Source organism: Typopeltis vanoorti, chromosome 11 (assembly GCF_054136105.1).
Source record: "Typopeltis vanoorti isolate ZY-2024b chromosome 11, IOZ_Tvanoo_1.0, whole genome shotgun sequence".
In the NCBI taxonomy this organism is placed as follows: Eukaryota; Metazoa; Arthropoda; class Arachnida; order Uropygi; family Thelyphonidae; genus Typopeltis; species Typopeltis vanoorti.
In genome coordinates this window covers 29950223-29969203 of record NC_143559.1, presented here as the reverse complement: position 1 = coordinate 29969203, position 18981 = coordinate 29950223, and the positions used below count along the sequence as shown (strand labels likewise).

Sequence of the window (18981 nt, the reverse complement as noted above, 5' to 3'; positions counted from 1 at the left end):
CAGATGCAAAGCGCCAATCAAATGCAGGTTGAGCTTGAGAGGTCAACAACCTTGCCAGTCATTGACAACACATTAGAGTCTCAGACTTTGTACTCAAAATCTGGCTCATATTTAACCCAGGAAACAGCTGAAGAACAAGATCGGCTCTGCGGAGTCAAAAAGAGAAACTGATGCAAGGAACCAACATCCAGTGAAACTTCAATCCCTGTGAAGGCATAAATGAACCAACATAAGGAAAGAGTTCCTGCTGTTATCCTGCAAGCCAAGGAACAATGGATGGACGTGTCCACAGGTCTCAAAAACCATAAAAAAAAAAAAAAATTAATTCACAAAAGCTACGTACACAGATGAGAGGAATCTGAACACAGTCTGAGATAGTAGCCAACTACTGTGCACTGTGCATTTTTATAGTCTAAACTTTTAGACTATAAAAATGTCAAGGACTACAGGTCAAATCAGTCCAACCTTGGTACTTCTTCTGGGTCACCTCAGTCAGTCACTCCCCCCCCGCATGGATGCATCTTCTGATGCTATTACCAGATTAGCACTCTCAAAGTCCTGGGCTCTCATCACATGTTGTTTCAGGTAATTAAAATTCCATTTCTTTCCATCTTGACATGTCCCCTTTCCTCCCTCCTATCCATGTTTCCATAGTTGAAGTTCCCATAATAATTTCTCTACTTGCACTCATTGTGCTAATCTGCCAATATCTGGCATCCACGTCTTTCTGTGAACCTCTGGTCTATACTAGAAACCAAAACATATTTTGTTCTGATGGTCCCTATCCCACATCAGATAGAAATTAAGGAGGATTTTAGGATTGAGGGAAATGGTTCATTGAATCTATGTTTGTTGTTTGAAGTTTTTCAGTCTTCATCAGTAATACTCTCTTCTTCTTCTTCTTCTGTTCCTTCTATCTTTCCTGAAAATACAATACCCTCTTTTATCTTATCCCTACAACTGTACCATTTTCTTTCAACCAGGTCTCATTGACATTGATAAGTTTTGGCTATGTCACACTGACCAATACCAGAAACTGCTCTCTTTTATTTCTGATATTTCTGGCATTTCAGCATCCCCATTGGGCACACAATTGCATGATATAATTACCAACTCATTCAGAGTTGAAATCTGGTAAACTATACTTGGTATTCCTGATCATTTCTTCATTCTCATTCATTTGTTTTAGGGATGGACAAATGTTCAACTGCATCCTTGTAATAATATGAATCACCTCCTGGGTTTCTTCTCATCTCCAAATATTTCCAGAACATTTCTGTATGTTTGGTATTCATTTCATACCTCTACTGTTTAGTTCTAGTTCACCAACAAGGACCAGCTTTTCCTTTTTCTTTAGTTGCTTTCTATGATGACTTAAAAATTCCTCTGCTCCATTACCAGAATTTGCTATGGAACCATCAGCACAAATAAGTCTGTCAAATACTTTATCTCAAAACTGCCCATATTACTCTACTCAAAACTGCCTGTCATTCAAGAAATTTATAAATGTGTTGAACACAGAATGCTACTCCTTCCTTTACAGTCATTTACAATGACTTAAATTGTAAATGATTGTGAACTTTTCTTAAGGAGTAGTCCAGAATTTTACATAATCTTGATGTGAATGGACTCTATTCTTTTGATTCATAGCTTATATTCAAATTTCTTGTATTCATTTTTCATGTTATTGTTGTTGTGATTTTCCATAGCTATAAAATAAAGTACTGGTCCTTTTGAACTATATTTTATCTTTTGATTATCATATTTGGCTATGTCACACTGACCCATGTCAAAAACTCCTCTCTTTTATTTCTGATACTTCTGGCATTCAGCATCCTCTTTGGGCCCAAAATTGCATGATATAACATACAGTTATAATATACAAAAATAAAATATAGTTCAAAGGTAGTAAAACAGCTAAATGTGGTTTGATGTTTAGTATTTTTTGCATATAATATTTTTATTGTTACTAAAAAAAAAAAACTGTGTCATTCAGTTTAACAGTCTTTTGGAGAAAAGGGTAGCAGAACTGGCCAGAGACCATGCAGATATTAGAAGTACACTAGAAGCAGAACGATCTAAGGTATTTATAAATCTTATTATAAAACTAGTAATTATACAAATGATCACTCAATTATAAATTTATGGTAGTTAATATTATTATATTAAAATACTTTATCTACTGCTGTAGCACAAAATTCCACGAGTTCAACCATTCCATTTATTATTGTGAATTGTCATGTTTCGTATTATATAACTTAGCTGTCTGAGTTATAATACAGTTATGATATTTCATTATTCCATTTCTTTCCAACTTTTATTATAATTAACTTTGATGGACAGTATTATTTTTCTAAATTGAATCAAAGAAAGGCTGAAATAATCATTTTATTTACTTATTTATACACAAGTCCCAACCTCCTTTGACTACAATCATCCAATCAGCGAAACCTCTGGCAGAAAATGGGACATTCAGTAGATCGTCAATACTGTTTTCATTGTAAATATGGGCACAAAAGTTATAAATTATATATTAAAAACTTGTCTATATTGGTGTCCTAAACTATGTCAGTTCACACTTCGAGCACGCAAAACAGATGAAACTCAGAAAAAATAAAACTCGTGACTAATGATAACATACAGTTGGATTGGTTGACACAATACCTAATCGCAGCCACTGATTTCTGGATGATATTGTCTCAGCACACATCCTACCTCACCTTCTGGGTAGTTTAAAATCACTGGAACACTAAGAATTTGACTCACTAAACTATCTGTACATCTATTTAAAGGGCTCAGAATTTCCCGTATTTGTGACCCGTCCTATTAATGCAAATATGATGAATATTGATGCATTGAAAAGTGATCTCTTCATGAAGCATTAGTATACTGTGTTTAGTTTTGGAAACTACACAAAGCCAGGAAACAAAACAATCAGTTGAGTCTTTAACAGGAATAAATGAATAAATGCAGAAATATAATATTGGTGATATTGCTATTCCATGGGTGTGCACCACACACCTAACACATTCGGAATATATGCTCCTGATGTGTGTGTGTGTGTGTGTAAATGCAGCAGAAACATTTTGCTCACTGGCAGTACCTATGCTGATGCATTAGTTTCCTACAGCTCATCCCATACATCTTGACAGAGAGAGAGTGAGAGAGTACAGTTAAGCACTCGTTTATAGTTTAAAAAAAACTCTAGTGTTTCCACAATTACTGAGGCAAAAAGAAATGTTGGGTTCTACCGTTATGATAGTAACACTTTTTGAGAATTGAGTAGTGGAGACATATAGTAACGAGATTTGGATTCCATTATGTTATTAAGTTACATAAAATGCTAATTCTGTAATGTTTCAGCACCACACACATCACTCTTATTTTAAAAATGTCTTAATGCTTTGATTTCAGATTGGTAGATATATTACTTGGTCATCATCTGGAGCGTACATAAATATACAGGACAAGCTGAGTTACATCATTAACTGTAAGCTAGAAAAAATGATTTGATCTCATGTTATTCTACTGGCATGACCTCTCGTGAAAAAAAAAAAAATTTAATTTTAAAAATAAATAAAAAAATAATAAAATAAAATAAAAAATAAATTTTTTTACATCAAGCTAAATTCTATTTTACAATGACAGGAATAAACATTCTTTTAGATGCTTTTCTTTTTGAAACAATTGGTGTCCTATTTTTAGTATTACAATTCTTATTTTTGATTTACAATACTAGATTTTTTACAGTCCTGTTTATAGTTGTTCTTGGTGAGGAAGGTCGAATATATACCTTCCATATGTTTGGGATTTTTAGACCATCATTGTTGTTCAGATTGGGGTGGTTGATAATAATCTCACAGGCTTCCTTGAATTTCCGTTCATACCATGTTCTAGTGTGATGTAGACAGCTGGTGGTTTTCCAGTCAATTCTGTGTAAGGTATTCAGGGCATGATCAGAAAGGCGAGCTTCACCATAATTATTATATTTGATGTGTCGTTTATGTTCTTTTTGTGTGATAGGAATTGTGCGTCCTGTTTCTCCTATGTATGGTATGTTACAAGTGCAATAAATCTGGTATCAAGTGCAATAAATCAGGGTGGACCAGCGGAGGGAGTGGGTCTTTGGATGAGTTGAGTAAGATTTTTAATTTAGCAGGAGGTTTAAGGGTGGCTTGCATTTTTGTAGTACTCTGTTTATTTTATCTGATATTCCTTTAATATAGGGAATGGTTATAATTGTACTGTAGTCTGGTTTGTCTTTGTTTTTTATTGTGGTTTTGTAGAGAATTTTGTTAATAGTGTTTTGGCTGTATCTGTTTTTTTGTAAGTTATTACTGATAATTTTAAATTCGTCTTTCAGTGCCTATTCACTGGAACAGATTGTCTGAGCTCTGTTTTTTAGTGTGTTGATGACACCTAGTTTATGTGTTCGGTGGTGGTAGGAGTTTATGTGTATATATTGTCCCGTATGTGTCGGTTTTCGGTAAACAGTGAAGGAAAGATTTCCCGAGGGGAAACGTGTGACAAGTGTATCTAGAAACGGAAGTGTGTTGTGTTTTTCAATTTCAATTGTGAACTGTATGCTTTTGTGTTGTTTGTTTAGGTGGCTGAGGAATGTGTCTAATGTCTGGCAGCCATGGGACCAGATCGTGAAAACATCATCAACGTATCTAAGCCAGACTTCGGGTTTTAGAGGGGAGGAATCTAGGGCAAGTTGCTCAAAATGTTCCATGTAAAAGTTAGCAATGGGGGGAGGGGGGTAATGGCGAACCCATGGCTGTGTCTTCTTTTTGTAAGTAGAAGGCGTTTTGCCATACAAAATAACCCAACCGTAATACATGCGCAAAAAGCGCCGTGATATGTGGACGGAATTTGTTCTGTAGGAGAAGGATTGTTTCACTGATTGGGACATTTGTAAAAAGGGCAGAGACATCAAAACTGACTAATAAATCATCTTTTTCTAATGTAATGCCTTTGATGATGTTTATGAAGTGTTGTGTATTTTTGATATAGGAGGGGGAATGACCTACCAACTCCTTGAGTGTTGCCTAATTTTTTGGCTAAGTGATGTGTCGGGCAATCAATTCCTTCAATGATAGGTCTTAGCGGGGTGTTTTCTTTGTGAATTTTCGGTAGCCTGTAAATTCTTGGGGAGCACGCGTAATGAGGAAACAGTTTTTTGACTGTATCTTCAGGCCATGTGGTAATTGACTTAAGTAGTTTCTCTGTTTTGTTTTTTGTTCTGTTAGTTGGGTTGTAGTTAACTAATTTGTATGTGTTATTTTCAGAGACCAGCAGATTCATTTTTTCTATATAAGTGGTATGGTTTAAAATGACAGTGGCATTTCCTTTATCGGCTCTGGTTATTACTATGTTCGGATTTGTTTTAAGTGATTTTATTGCTGTTAATTCGTGTTTAGTTATGTTGCTTGTTATTGTTTTATTATGGTTTAAAATGTTCGCAGTTTCTATACGTATTTTGTCTGCTATGTTATTAGGTATGAATCTTAGGCCTCTTTCCATATTACAAATAACTTCAAGTTTGTCTATCGTTTTCGGTGCTATAGCAAAATTTAAACCTTTGTTAAGTATAGAAATTTCATCTTTGTTTAGAGCGTGGTTAGATAGGTTGACTATGTTATTGATACCTGTGGGTGATTGGTGGCTTCTGTTGTTTCTTGCTTCTGGTTGGTTGTTGTTGTTCACTGTGGCAAACTTTGAATATGGTGGCTGGTTTTGTCTTTCTTTTAGTCTTTGAAATTTGGAAATTAGGATTTCTTTCTTCATTTGTTGGATGTGGTTTGCTGTGTTGTCCGTAATCCTTTCTAGGATTATCCAGATATCTGCGTTTAAGTAGCTAGACAGCTCTGTTTTTTCTTTTAGTAGCTGGTTTTGTGTAGTGGCTAGGTTCTTTCTGGTAGCTTGGATCTGCTCTCTCAGAAGTGCTTTCGCCATGCGGTGGTATATTCTTTGTGCCTTTGTTGAAGTGAATTTTCTCTTTAGCTTGATGCAATTAAGAGTGATATTGCTGTCTGTACACCGTTTTAAAAACGCCAGTTGATTGATCAAATTTGAAACTTGGATCTTCAGCTTACTGTATTGATTACATTGCTTGTGGGTCGAATCTCCATGAATTATCGTAATCCTTTCTTTTAGGGTTACATGGTAATCAGCATTCATTTTAAAATTTTATGGAATTTACAACCGTGTTAAAAACCTTTTTTTTATTATCCCGACGTTTCGATCTTCACATCAAGATCATCATCTGGAGCGTACATAAATATACAGGACAAGCTGAGTTACATCATTAACTGAGCTAGAGAAAATGATTTGATCACATGTTATTTTACTGGCGTGACCTCTTGTGAAAAAAATATAATAAAATTTTAAATTTAAAAAATAAATAAATAAAAAAAATTAAATAAAATAAAATAAAAAATAATTTTTTTTACATCAAGCTAAATTCTATTTTACAATGACAGGAATAAACATTCTTTTTGATGCTTTTCTTTCAGAAACAATTGGTGTCCTATTTTTAGTATTACAATTCTTATTTTTGATTTACAATCCTGGATTTTCTATAGTCCTGTTTATAGTTGTTCTTGGTGAGGAAGGTATATATGGTCGAATATATACCTTCCATATATTTGGGATTTTTAGACCATTGTTGTTCAGATTGGGATGGTTGATAATAATCTCACAGACTTCCTTGAATTTCCATTCGTACCATGTTCTAATGTGATGTAGACAGCTGGTGGTTTTCCAGTCAATTCTGTGTAAGGTATTCAGGGCATGATCAGAAAGGCCAGCTTCACCATAATTATTGTATTTAATGTGTCGTTTATGTTCTTTTTGTCTAATAGGAATAGTGTGTTCTGTTTCTCCTATATATGCTATGTTGCAAGTTTTTTTTTATTATTATTTATTTTTTTAATTTTTTTTAATTTATTTATTTATTTATTTATTATTATTATTTTTTTTTTTTTACGAGAGGTCATGCCAGTAGAATAACATGTGATCAAATCATTTTCTCTAGCTTACAGTTAATGATGTAACTCAGCTTGTCCTGTATATTTATGTACGCTCCAGATGATGACTTTGATGTGATCGAAACGTTGGGATAATAAAAAAAAGTTTTTTTAACACGGTTGTGAATTCCATAAAATTTTAAAATGAATGCTGATCACTGTGTAACCCTAAAAGAAAGGATATATTACTTGGCTTTCTGATCCAATGGAGGAGAAAAAAAAGCTGGGACCACCTCTACCAGTAGGATTTTAGGAATAGCTTTATTTTTTTAAATCTCCACAGAAAATATATAATTTTTTATAATCTGGTGAAGGCATGTAAACTTTTGGTAATAACTTATGTCTACATACAAATGCCAGGTACATCAGAAACAGAGGGATTGAGTTTGTTGTGGTCTAAGATTATTGGCATTAGCGAAACCTGGCTATCAGAATCAAATATTGTAATTTGCGCTGCTGTAGATGATGATAATGGTACTTTTGGTTTGGTGAATTGAGTGGTGGAGATGGAGAGTAGAGTAGGTGCCCTCCCTCGGATGAGTCTTTGGACTCCCTGGAGGTGTCACATAATAATAATAATAATTTCAATTAATTGGTATCAAGAATGTAAAGGGTATAGTATTCTTAGGAATGAGAAGAGACAATAGAGGAGTATTACTAATGATATCAGATGACTCGACTCCAGTTAGGTTAAAAATGCATGAAAACAATAATAGCAATAATGTCCCATGTAACAGAGAGTTTGAGGCTATCTGGTATGAAGTGGAGGATAACAGGATGAAATATATGATGGGTGTTGCTACAGACCTGGCAGCTCATTTGCAGGGGATGATGAAATGCATCGCCAATTTAGCATTATGCTTACTAAATGAGTGATCGTGATGGTGACTAATTATCCAGACATTGATTGAGGTAGAAGGGAAATCTTATGATAAGAATGAAGAAGAATTTATTGAGTTGTTACAAGATATCTTGCTCAAGCAGCATGTGAAAGAAGGAACTCGAGGTCAAAGAGTGTTAGATTTGTTCATAGCATCAAAAGAATAGTTCAACTAGTGCCACTAGTTGGTGACAGTGATCATGCCATACTTTCCTCAGAAGTAGCTAATTATCTTAATAATTCACTTAGGAGTGGTTACATGCTGAACTACAAAGCTAGAAATTACGATCAGCTCAGGAGAATACTGTCTTTAGTTCCATGGTATCAGTTTCTGAATGGGAAAGATATCAGCAATGTATGGGAATCTTTGAAAAATTGCTTAAATGAGGCAGTATCTTAATGTATCCCTGAAGTTCAAAGAATACATAGGGTGAGTGAAATGAACGTAATGACATTATTAAGCAAGAGATCTTGGTTGATTGGTAGAGCTTCTGCTACTAATGGCTCATGCAAAAAGTTAAGCAAGCGTGAGTGGGGTTAGTAGTTGGAAGGGTTCCAATTGTTCGATACTGTTGGCACACTCTCCCTCGATGAGTCTTTGGACTCCATGGAGATCTCACATAATAATAATAATAATCTAAACGACGATATTCCTTCTACATAATCTTGATGAGAATAAGAATGAAAGGAGTTTATGAAATATATAAAGTGCAGGCCAGAGAAGTAACAAGTATTGTGTGGAAAGTTAAATCAGAATATGAAAAGAAATTGGTTTGCAGGATAAAGGATATAAGTAAAAGAAAGAATGAATGTGGAAGAATAACTTTACTGAATGCAGATGGTACTCTAGTGTCAAAAGCTAATGATTATATCGTTCAATTAATGAATGCTCACTTTGCTAAGATATATCAACTAGGAGTATTTAACATGGTGCACAGTGCTACTACTACATTGAATGTACAGTGAGAGGTGTTTGAGAATGAGTTTTAAAAGTTGTTGCATAACCTGGATAAGAATTTGTCATCAGGGACAGATGCTAAAGGCATGTTCAGCCAAATGGGCTAGGCAGGTTGACATGTTTGTATAACTTGAATCTCAGCTTAGGAAAGATACCACAGGAATGGAAGGAATGTATGATAGTTCCGTTATACAAGAGTAGTGCAAAATCAAGTGTGTCCAACTACCGACCTAGGCGTATCTCTGGTGTGGTGAGGCAGATTTTAAAGAAGTTGGTATGAACTCACATACAGAAATGGGTAGACAGACAAGCTATACTCTGCAAGGAACAGCATGGGTACTAAAGGAAGGGCAAGTTTTAGCAATTTGCTCATAATTTACCACAGTGTTAGGGCAGAGTTGGATAACGGTATGGATACACTAGGATACTGTTAGATTTTGCTAAGCCATTTGATAGAATACCACATGAAAGGCCGTTACATGAAACGGAGGTTTGGAATAAAAACTTTTTACTTGGATAAGTGGATGGCTGACAAACAAATATCAAAACTTGGTATATGGTGGGTGTGAATCTATCAGATTTAAGGTGACTAGTGGTGTATCCCAGGGTTCAATCCTTGGGTCATTGTTATTCAATCTATACATTAATGACATTAGGAAGGGTCTAATCTAACAGATATGCGATTGTTTGCTGATGATGTGAAGAATTAGGCATGCTACTGATATTCCAGCACTTAAGAATGATTGAATAGGCTGGAAATTTGGGAAAATGAAAATGGCTATCAGTTTAATGTTAGTAAGTGTAAAGTTGGGCATGATGAGATTTACAATGGCATATATTAGCAAGACTATGCTACAAAAAATTGATCAGGCTAGGAATCTTGACTTAATGGTGAGTAGGAATTTGAAGTTCAAAGGTCACATAGCAAAAAAGTTACAAATACAAGTCAGAGGATTATTGCAATGTTTAAGTAAACCTTGACATGTAAGGATAATGAAGTCATCTTGCCTCTGTACAAGGCCTTGACGAGACTGCAACTGGACTACTGTGAGCAGATTTAGCCTCCTAGATTCCAAGGGATAAAGAATCTATGCAAAGGGTGGAAAGAAGAGTTACAAAGATTATATCGGAATTATGGAATTCATATTATGAAGCCAGATTGTGAGTATGCGGGCTATAAACTCTGGTTAACAGGAGAAAGAAGAGTGATGCAATAGAGATCTGCAAACTTCTGAATGGTTGTCATAGGATATCGACAGATGAAATTTTTTGTTATATGGAGGTGGGGAGAAAATGTAGGGGCATCCATGGAAGTTAAGTTGTTCATGGTTAAGAAAGGGGTAAGAGCTAGTTTTTCTCTCACAGAGTAGTGAGTAAGTAAAATAGTTTGTCTTTTGAGGCAGCGAGTGCATCCAGTGTGAATGAGTTTAAGGGAAGATATGACAGCTGGTTTGGCGATGTATAGACCTCCAGAGAGTCCTCAGATAATAATAATAATGCATTCAGAAGGGTAATGTACTTCAGTTATACAGTAATTGCTACATAACAAGATTTTACATAGATAGTTATATATTTTCTTATACCCATTATGTGAGCAACATGTATTTTCATAGTCTTTCTAAGTGTACAGCAACATTCACCATATTCTGTCTTTTCATTAACACCTCTCTCATCCACTAAACAGCTGGTAGGACCATGCTACTGCCCTTATTCCTGATTTCTTTAAATATGGTCATAATATGACAACATATAAAGATTATAAATAAATAAATAATGAACTTAAATATAAAGAGCCAATGGGCTTCATTTCGGCGATATAAACATTATTTAAATTAAGGGGATATTAAATCCCACATTGTTTTAAAACCGAATAAGAAACTTAAAGATTGGAATCAGAGAGTTTCATGCCGAATATAGTATAGTAAACTATAAAAGTATCGGCGACTACTAGCATGAGCTAATGCACGTAGTCCAAGTATGTAGCACAAACTCGGGCAACACGCAGCAAAGGTGGTAAAGTTCTGATCACTATTCTTGGTATTTTCCATAATGTAAAACACATTTCCTAGGAAATGTATGCTGTTATTACATTATGGTGGGAGGTCACTACCCAGACTGCTTTCACCCTTTGGTATTAATATGGTCTAGCTACTCACTGATGAAGCCTCAATAAAGGCTGAAACCAGTCTGGGTAGTGACCTCCCACCATAATGTAATAACAGCAATACATTTCCTAGGAAATGTGTTTTACATTATGGAAAATACCAAGAATAACGATCAGAACTTTACCACCTTTGCTGCAAGTTGCCCGAGTTTGTACTACGCTTGGACTATGTGCATTAGTTCACGCTAGTAGTCGCCGATACTTTTATAGTTTACTATACTATATTCAGCATGAAACTCTCTGATTTCAATCTTTGAGTTTCTTATTTGGTTTTAAAACAATGTGGGATTTAATATCCCCTTAATTTAAATAAATAATGAACGCTTTGTTTAAGCGTCCTTATATGTTTAAGTTTTTTTATATTGTGTTCACTTTTTAAAAGAATTATTTCAGTCACATGATGTTACCTCACTTCCCATCCTTTTTGTTATCTTTCATCTATCCTTACTTTTCTTTTTTTTCTTGCCTGTCCATTTTATATTAAACTAATCATAGTAATTTTATTACTATGAATAGTGTACATATAATAAACAAATTTATTATATGTTACATTATTATGGTTGTCTAAAATCTTAGGTATACTCAAGCATACCTAATATTTTAGACCATAATAAGAGATGCACATAACTCTTATTCCAAATTATGACATATACTATATCTACTGGTCAAAAAAAAAAAGAGGAGAGTGTGAGGAATCGTTTTAGGGAGAGGGTGTTAGAGAGGATTTCAGATGGACTGAAAAGTGTACAAGATTGGTGGAAACATAATTCAAAAGTAATCCTGAGCTGTACAATCGAGCTGCGTGGTGAGACATCTGCAAAGATTAGAGAGCAGAAGGAGGGTTGGTGGTGGAATAATAATGTACAAGTGGCAGTGACAGCTAAGAGGAAGGCAGGGCAGAAGTGGAATGAGTCAAGAATGGAAGAGGACAGAGAGGTGTACAGAGAGAGAAAGCAAGAAGCCAAGAGAGTTGTGGCACAGGCGAAGGCCATGGCATATCAAGATCTGTATGATCAATTAGAAACAAAGGAAGGACAGAGAAAAATTTACCAACTAGCGAAATGTAGAAATAAAGCAGCAAAGGACATCTTACATGTGAGGCAGATCAAAGACGCTGAAGGAAGAGTATTATGGAGGGATGTGGACATAAGAAACAGATGGAAAATATACTTTGAGGGACTTTTGAATGGGGAAAATGCAAGGACTCACAGAGGAGATGGGCAGCCTTCTGAGGGGATGGTGCAGAACATCAGTAGAGTGGAAGCGACGGAGGCCATGAAGAGGATGAAGAATGGAAAATCGGTGGGCCCCAACAGAATTCCAGTGGAGGCATGGAAGACACTGGGGGGAGATGGAATTGACCTGCTGTGGGACCTGTTCATGAAAGTTTGCCAACAGGAAAACATGCCCGAGGAATGGAGGGAGAGTACTCTTGTCCCCATCTACAAGGGTAAAGAGGATGCACAAGACTGTAAAAATTATAGATGAATAAAGTTTATATCCCACACAATGAAAATCCTAGAAAGGGTTCTTGATGGTAGATTGAGGAAGGAGGTGGAGATTGCAAAGGAACAATTTGGCTTCATGCCTGGTAGATCAACAACAGATGCTATCTTTGGGTTACGGCAGATGATGGAAAAGTATTGAGAGAAACAAAGGGAGCTACATCTGGCATTTATTGATCTGGAGAAAGCATACGATAGAGTGCCAAGGCAAGAAGTCTGGAGGTGTCTGAGGGAGAAGAAGGTGCCGAGAAATATGTCAGGTTGTTGCGGGAAATGTACAGAAATGTGAAGACAAGTGTTCGGACCTGTCTGGAGAAAGTTTTCAAGTAACAGTTGGCTTGCATCAAGGGTCAGCATTAACTCCGTTTCTGTTTAATATTGTGATGGAGGTGGTAACAGAGGAGGTGAGAGAAGATGCTCCTTGGACAATGTTGTATGCATCTTGCTGTGTACAGATTCAAGAGAAGTGGGAACTAAACTGGAAAGATAGAGAAAAGTATTGGAAGAGAGAGGTATGAGACTGAGCAGAAGTAAGACAGAGTATATGTGTTGCACAGTGGGCAGCGGACAGGAGACAGATCTGGAGCTGGAAGGAAATGTCATCAGGAAGGTGAGACTTTAGATACTTAGGTTCAACAGTGGAAGAAGATGGAGCAGCTGAGAAGGAAGTGGGATGCAGGATACAAGCGGGTTGGAGGAACTGGAGGGAGATGGCTGGAGTGTTATGCGATAAGAGGGTTCCGATCAATCTGAAAGGCAAAATCTATACAACAATAGTGAGGCCAGCTATGACATATGCTATAGAAACTGTGGCCCTGAGGAAAAATAACATCAGCAGGATGGAAGTAGCAGAGATGAGAATGCTTAGGTGGATATGTGGTGTGACCAGAAAGGATCGTCTGAGAAATGACTATGTCAGGGGAACAGTGAAAGCTACGAACTTAGGAGCGAAAATACAGGAGGCAAGGTTGAGATGGTTTGGGCATGTGATGAGGAGGGAGGACGAATATGTGGGAAGAAGGGTCATGCAGATGGATGTGCAAGGAAGGCAGAAGCATGGGCGGCCAAAGAAGAGATGGAGGGAGCTGGTAGAAGAGGACTTGAGGATGAAGAACTTGGATGTGGTGATAGCCCAAGACAGGAAGGTGTGGCGGAGACTCATTATCAACAGTGACCCCACTTAAGTGGGAGAAGCTGCAGAAGAAGAAGAAGACTATGTCTACTGGTCAAGTCAAGGAATTAGATGCATCCTGATTAAAAGACTGTCAGTAGCATTAGTGAGATGGTGCTGAGTCAAGATGCAGGAATGAAGGACTAGAACATTTGCTGTTCTATGACATTAATAATAGAGGTGCTTCCTTCTTTGATGTCTACAAGCTGAATTTCCGGAGCTGAAGAAAGAATAAGAATGGTGGACTACAGAATTATTGGAGACCTGAAGTAGCAAAAGCTATGTTTGGTCTGCAGAGCAGGATTATTCTGGTCTGTTTCCCCCTCTACTCTATGCAGTGTAAGTGATGCCTTTTAAGAACAGGCCAGACATACTTGGAGACCCAGAATCTCTTCCTCCATTTTGAGAGAACATCAGTAACCTACCATATACTAACAAGAAGCTGCCACCACAGACCAGCTTCTGGTTAGTATACAGACATGAAACTGTCAGTAACTAGTCAGGAGGCTTCCCATTCAGCTGCAGATAATCCCACCACTATATACCCTGTCAGATTGTGCCTGGAGAAGGGAGTCCAAGCAGTGGTATGTGGGAGGCACTGTTGAGGCCATGTTATGTCAAGGAAACTGGTCCCTCTTTGTATGGGTTTCATGTACAAGACACTCCTCTCACATCATGTATCCTCTTTTTCCTTTCAACCAATAATGAAACAGACAAACAATAATGGGGACACCGAGATCAAAATAAATCTCTTTCTCTTCAACTAATCCATTCAAAGAAATCAAACAAAGCACAATACTCCAAACATTTCAGAATCTCTATTAAAAATATTTAAAAAAAATAAAATAAACGTTATATCTCCTTTGCAAACATCTGTAGCATGAATTCCAACATAGAAAACATTCATTAATGCTTACAGACATCCAAGACCAGCCTTACTATTCTTAACAGAAAACCAAATTGTAGCTATATTAACCATGATCCCTCTTCAATGCCAAAATTACTCTTCACAGTTCATTTCACAACAAGGGTGGCACCTGTGCCTTTGTGTGATCTGACATTGCCTGCTAGAGAATACCTTGCCTTTGCCCCCCCCCCAGGCTCAAGATTTCCTTGTCCCACTGAGTAATGTTTATCTGCTGCATTTACTGATCTCTAAACTACAAAAACCACTCTGACCTCTTTACCTTCCTCTCCGTGAAGCTAGACCATCTGAAATCAGCTATCCAAATAGTGAAATCATCCTTCTAGGTGATCTAATGTCCACAACTCCATTTGGCTCCCCTTCTCCAAAACTGCAGCTCAAGGTGAATAATCACTGATAACCTCCTCCACTTTCACAATATCCTTGATCTTTTTTTTTTTTAGCCATTTCTACTTCCAGATCCACTACAGAAGTCACCTCTCTTATCAGTGACTTGGATCATAATATAGTAAAAGTTTCCACTCTCACAGAATGCCTCCCCACCTCTTGATAGTAGGCATTTAATAACTCCATATTTCTTTCTGTGAGGGGTAGTGAACTAACATGTGATGAATGTATTGACAGGAGAAAGAATGTTTGGATAGACCAAATTGGATAAGAAACGATCCATTTATCTTTTAAAAAGGATATGGTCTATTTGATTATGTGATAAAGGTTATATTTTGTAGGAAGACATCTAATTCTTGATGGAGTTTATTCCAAATTGAAAAAGTGTTTGTCCACATAACAAAGATAAAGGAAAGGTATTTGATCAAACTTAGAGTTTTTTCTTTAGGATGTTTCAAGTAAAAATTTTCTAGAGTTGAAGAAATTGGGAGGCCATTGCAGTTTCTTCAATTTGTCTGTAAAGCTTTTCATTCCAGCTGAAATATCTGGAATGAAAAGATTTACAGACAAATTGACTACTACAGACTAACTAAAATTATATTTGGAATGAAATGTTTTACAGACAAACTGACTACAACAGACTAACTCAAATTATAAATGCTTAATACGAAGCAGGGCTGATTTTGATTTTAAATTATAAAACGTTCTCAGTGTTTTGACTGACACAGATGATATATACAATATACCGTATTTTTTGATACATAACATGCACCCACAACATTTTCATCACTCCTTTTGATGTACAAATAACACGCATGCGCCAACTAGTGATAGAGTTAGGAAGTACAAACAGAGGACGGAGGAATTCTTTAAAAGCACGTGCGTTGCTAGTAGCAGTGGTTGATTATTCCCTACATCGGCTGTTTTAAAATATTTCATAAAGTAAATCATTATTTGTTTATATTTTGTTATTAGATCTGAATTACCACTGGAAGACAGAAGTACTTCTCGGAGAAAATCCTACACAGTGCAGTTCAAGCTTGAAGTCGTAGAAGTAGCAAAGGAAAAAGGGAATCGTGAAGCTGGTAGATTGTTGGAGAAAATAGTGTTTGTGAATGGCGAAAGCGGAAACAGTCCTGAAAAATATTTACATATGAGGAAACGTGCAATGAGGTTCAGAAGGCGCTTGTGGCCAACGATAGAAAAAAAACTGTTGGATTGGGTTGTTAGTGAAAGAGCTAAAGGTATGAGAATATCTACTGTCCATGTGTTGCAGAAATCAAAAAGAATTGCGCAAAATGATAATATAAAGGATTTCAAGGCCTACCCATCTTGGGTTTTATGAATGGATTTATGAAGAGAAACAATTTAAGTGTGCGCTCCTCCACTAGTGTTGGACAAAATTTGCCGTGCGACTGGGAAGCGAAAGTAGCTAAATTTCGTTTGTTTCCGAGAGAAAACTTGTGTGGGGTTGATGCTTGTCACTTTGGAAATATTGATGAGGTTCCCATAAGTTTTGACATGCCTAGTTCTAGGACTGTGAATCTGAAGGGAGCAAAAGAAATTTTTAAAACTTGCGTTAAAAAAACAAAATTTTTAACGCAATTGATTCTTTCAATATTGAGGCTGATGAAGAATTTTTTTGGATTTGAATATTGTAATCTTCAATAAATATTCAGTAATACTTCTACCTTAGTTTTGTTATTACATTTGATTTACCTCTCATACTTTCCAAATGTATACTGCGCATGTTAATTTTTAACGAATTTAGACTTTTTTTGTATAGATAATGCGCACATTATTATTATTATTCAGGCCTCCATGGAGCCAAAAGACTCATCATGGGAGGTCCTTTCTAAGAAACACAAGTTTATCAAGACTCATCAAGGGAGGTCCCTCCTAGGAAACACAAAGTCTATCACATTCTCACAGTTTCCTTTCGTAACTTCCAGGGATGGCCCCTTGTCATGACTCCTTCCCGTTGTTCAACCAAGCGAAAGAACTCCCCAGTGTCAACCCTGTAACCACCTCTCAACATTTTAAAAGTCTCAATCATATCACCCCTCCTTCTATCCACCAAACTCTGTAGTCCACACTCCCTCAGCCGATCCTCATAACTAACATTGTACGCTGACACCATCTTTGTTATCCGCCTTTGAACCCTTTCCACAGTTAATTTATCTCCTTCAAATCCTTGGGACCAGATCTAAGAACAATAGTCTAAGTGTGGTCTTATACAACGGAATGATAACCATTTTATCTCTGCAGGTCAGTGTCGTTCTCATTATTGCAGCAATCCTCTGTGTTACCTTCACTACCTTTGCAATATGTCCCCTAAATTTCAGGTTTCTATCAATCAACAACAACTCCAGATCTCTTGTCTCTCACTTCCTCCAGTTTAACACATCCCATAGAGTATGCAGTGTCCCAAACCTTTTAAGACCTTACATTTTGATGCATTAAACTGACACACTCATTCATTTGCCCATCTATCTAGCTTATTCAAACCCTCTTGCAGAGCTACCACATCTGCACTATTACTAATAACCCTTCCCAGCTTTGCATCATCCACAAACAACCGAATATCCCCTTGCAATCCACGGACAATGTCATTGATATAAAGGTTAAACAATATAGGTCCTAGTACTGAGCCCTGTTGGACCTCACTTGTAACCCTCTGCCTCCTGGAAACTGCTCCACTATACACAACTCTCTGATACCTATCGGACAGCCAATCCTGAATCCAGTTGACTAATCTGACATCCAGACCCATGTGCTGCAACTTGAATATCAGCTTATCCTGTGGCAACCTGTCAAATGCCTTCGCTAAGTCTAGGAAAATGGCAGTATATGCCTTTCCCTCATCTAATGCTCTTGTAACTTTATCATAAAAGGCTAGCACATTGCTAAAACAAGAGCTCCCCTTCACAAATCCATGTTGACGCTCACTGATAACATTGCCCTCATCTACCCAATGCTGTATATGGTCCCTCCCTACTTTCTCCAAGATCTTACTAACTACTGATGACACACAAACTGGCCTATAATAAGACACTTGTAGTCTGCTACTGCCCTTATGCAATGGCACTATCTTACTTTCCTTCCATTTCATGGGCACCTTTTCCATAGCCACACTTTCATTGAAAAGCCAGGTCAAGGGTACTGTCAGTTCCTTAGCACATTCTCTCAAAACTCATGGTGAAATACCATCCAGTCCCACAGTTTTACTGACATCCAGAGTACTCGGTATGTGGAACACACTCTTCTCCTGCACCTCTAAACCTCGAACCTGCTCTATCCCTCTAGTATTCGAATTGACTCCTCTAGGATGAAATACTCCAATCAAGTGTTCATTGAACAATTCCACTATGTCCTCTGCATCAGTCACTCTGTTCCCATTTTTATCCCACAGTGTCATTCTTCCACAATCATTTCTCCTCCTACTGGCCACATAACTAAAAAAATCCCTAGGATTTTCCTTGGATCTAAGGGCTAATCTTTTCTCATATTCCAGTTTTGCCTTCCTTACCATACTAGTCACTCTTCTGGCCTGTGTCTTATATTCTTCATGCATCTTCTCTTCACCTGTCTCCTTATATCTCTTCCATAACCTCTTTTTCGCATGTAGCTCCTGTTTAATATTGTTTGTCATCCACTTTACTCGAAATTGTGTCCTCTTCTTCACTCATGGAATACAGCTTACCATTGCTGCTAACAAATATTCCTTCACAATTTCCCAAGCACTAATGATATCCCAGCCTTCCAATTCCTCCTTCCACAAAACTTGGGAAGTCACAAGACATCAAGTTGATATCTAAGACTATTATAATCACCTGCTTTATAATTCCAAATACGTTCCTGTCTCTTTGATACTCCTGCATGTCTATTCATTTTCCAAGTCAAAACCATATGGTCACTCTCTCTCCAACTGGTGGGAGAGATGTCATCTCAGTTATTATG

At 37.0% G+C, this 18981-nt stretch overlaps 1 protein-coding gene across 3 annotated transcripts in view; it reads left to right on the top strand.

The window, feature by feature from the left end:
* The window catches only part of LOC150101407 (1-phosphatidylinositol 4,5-bisphosphate phosphodiesterase classes I and II-like), a 965056-nt gene that overhangs the window by 924841 nt on the left and 21234 nt on the right, over positions 1-18981 (top strand). For all 3 annotated transcript variants that reach the window (XM_090400893.1, XM_090400892.1, XM_090400891.1), the window contains one exon: positions 1997-2083. In XM_090400893.1, the coding sequence (XP_090257019.1) occupies positions 1997-2083 (87 nt within the window). The remainder of the gene's footprint in view (positions 1-1996; positions 2084-18981) is intronic.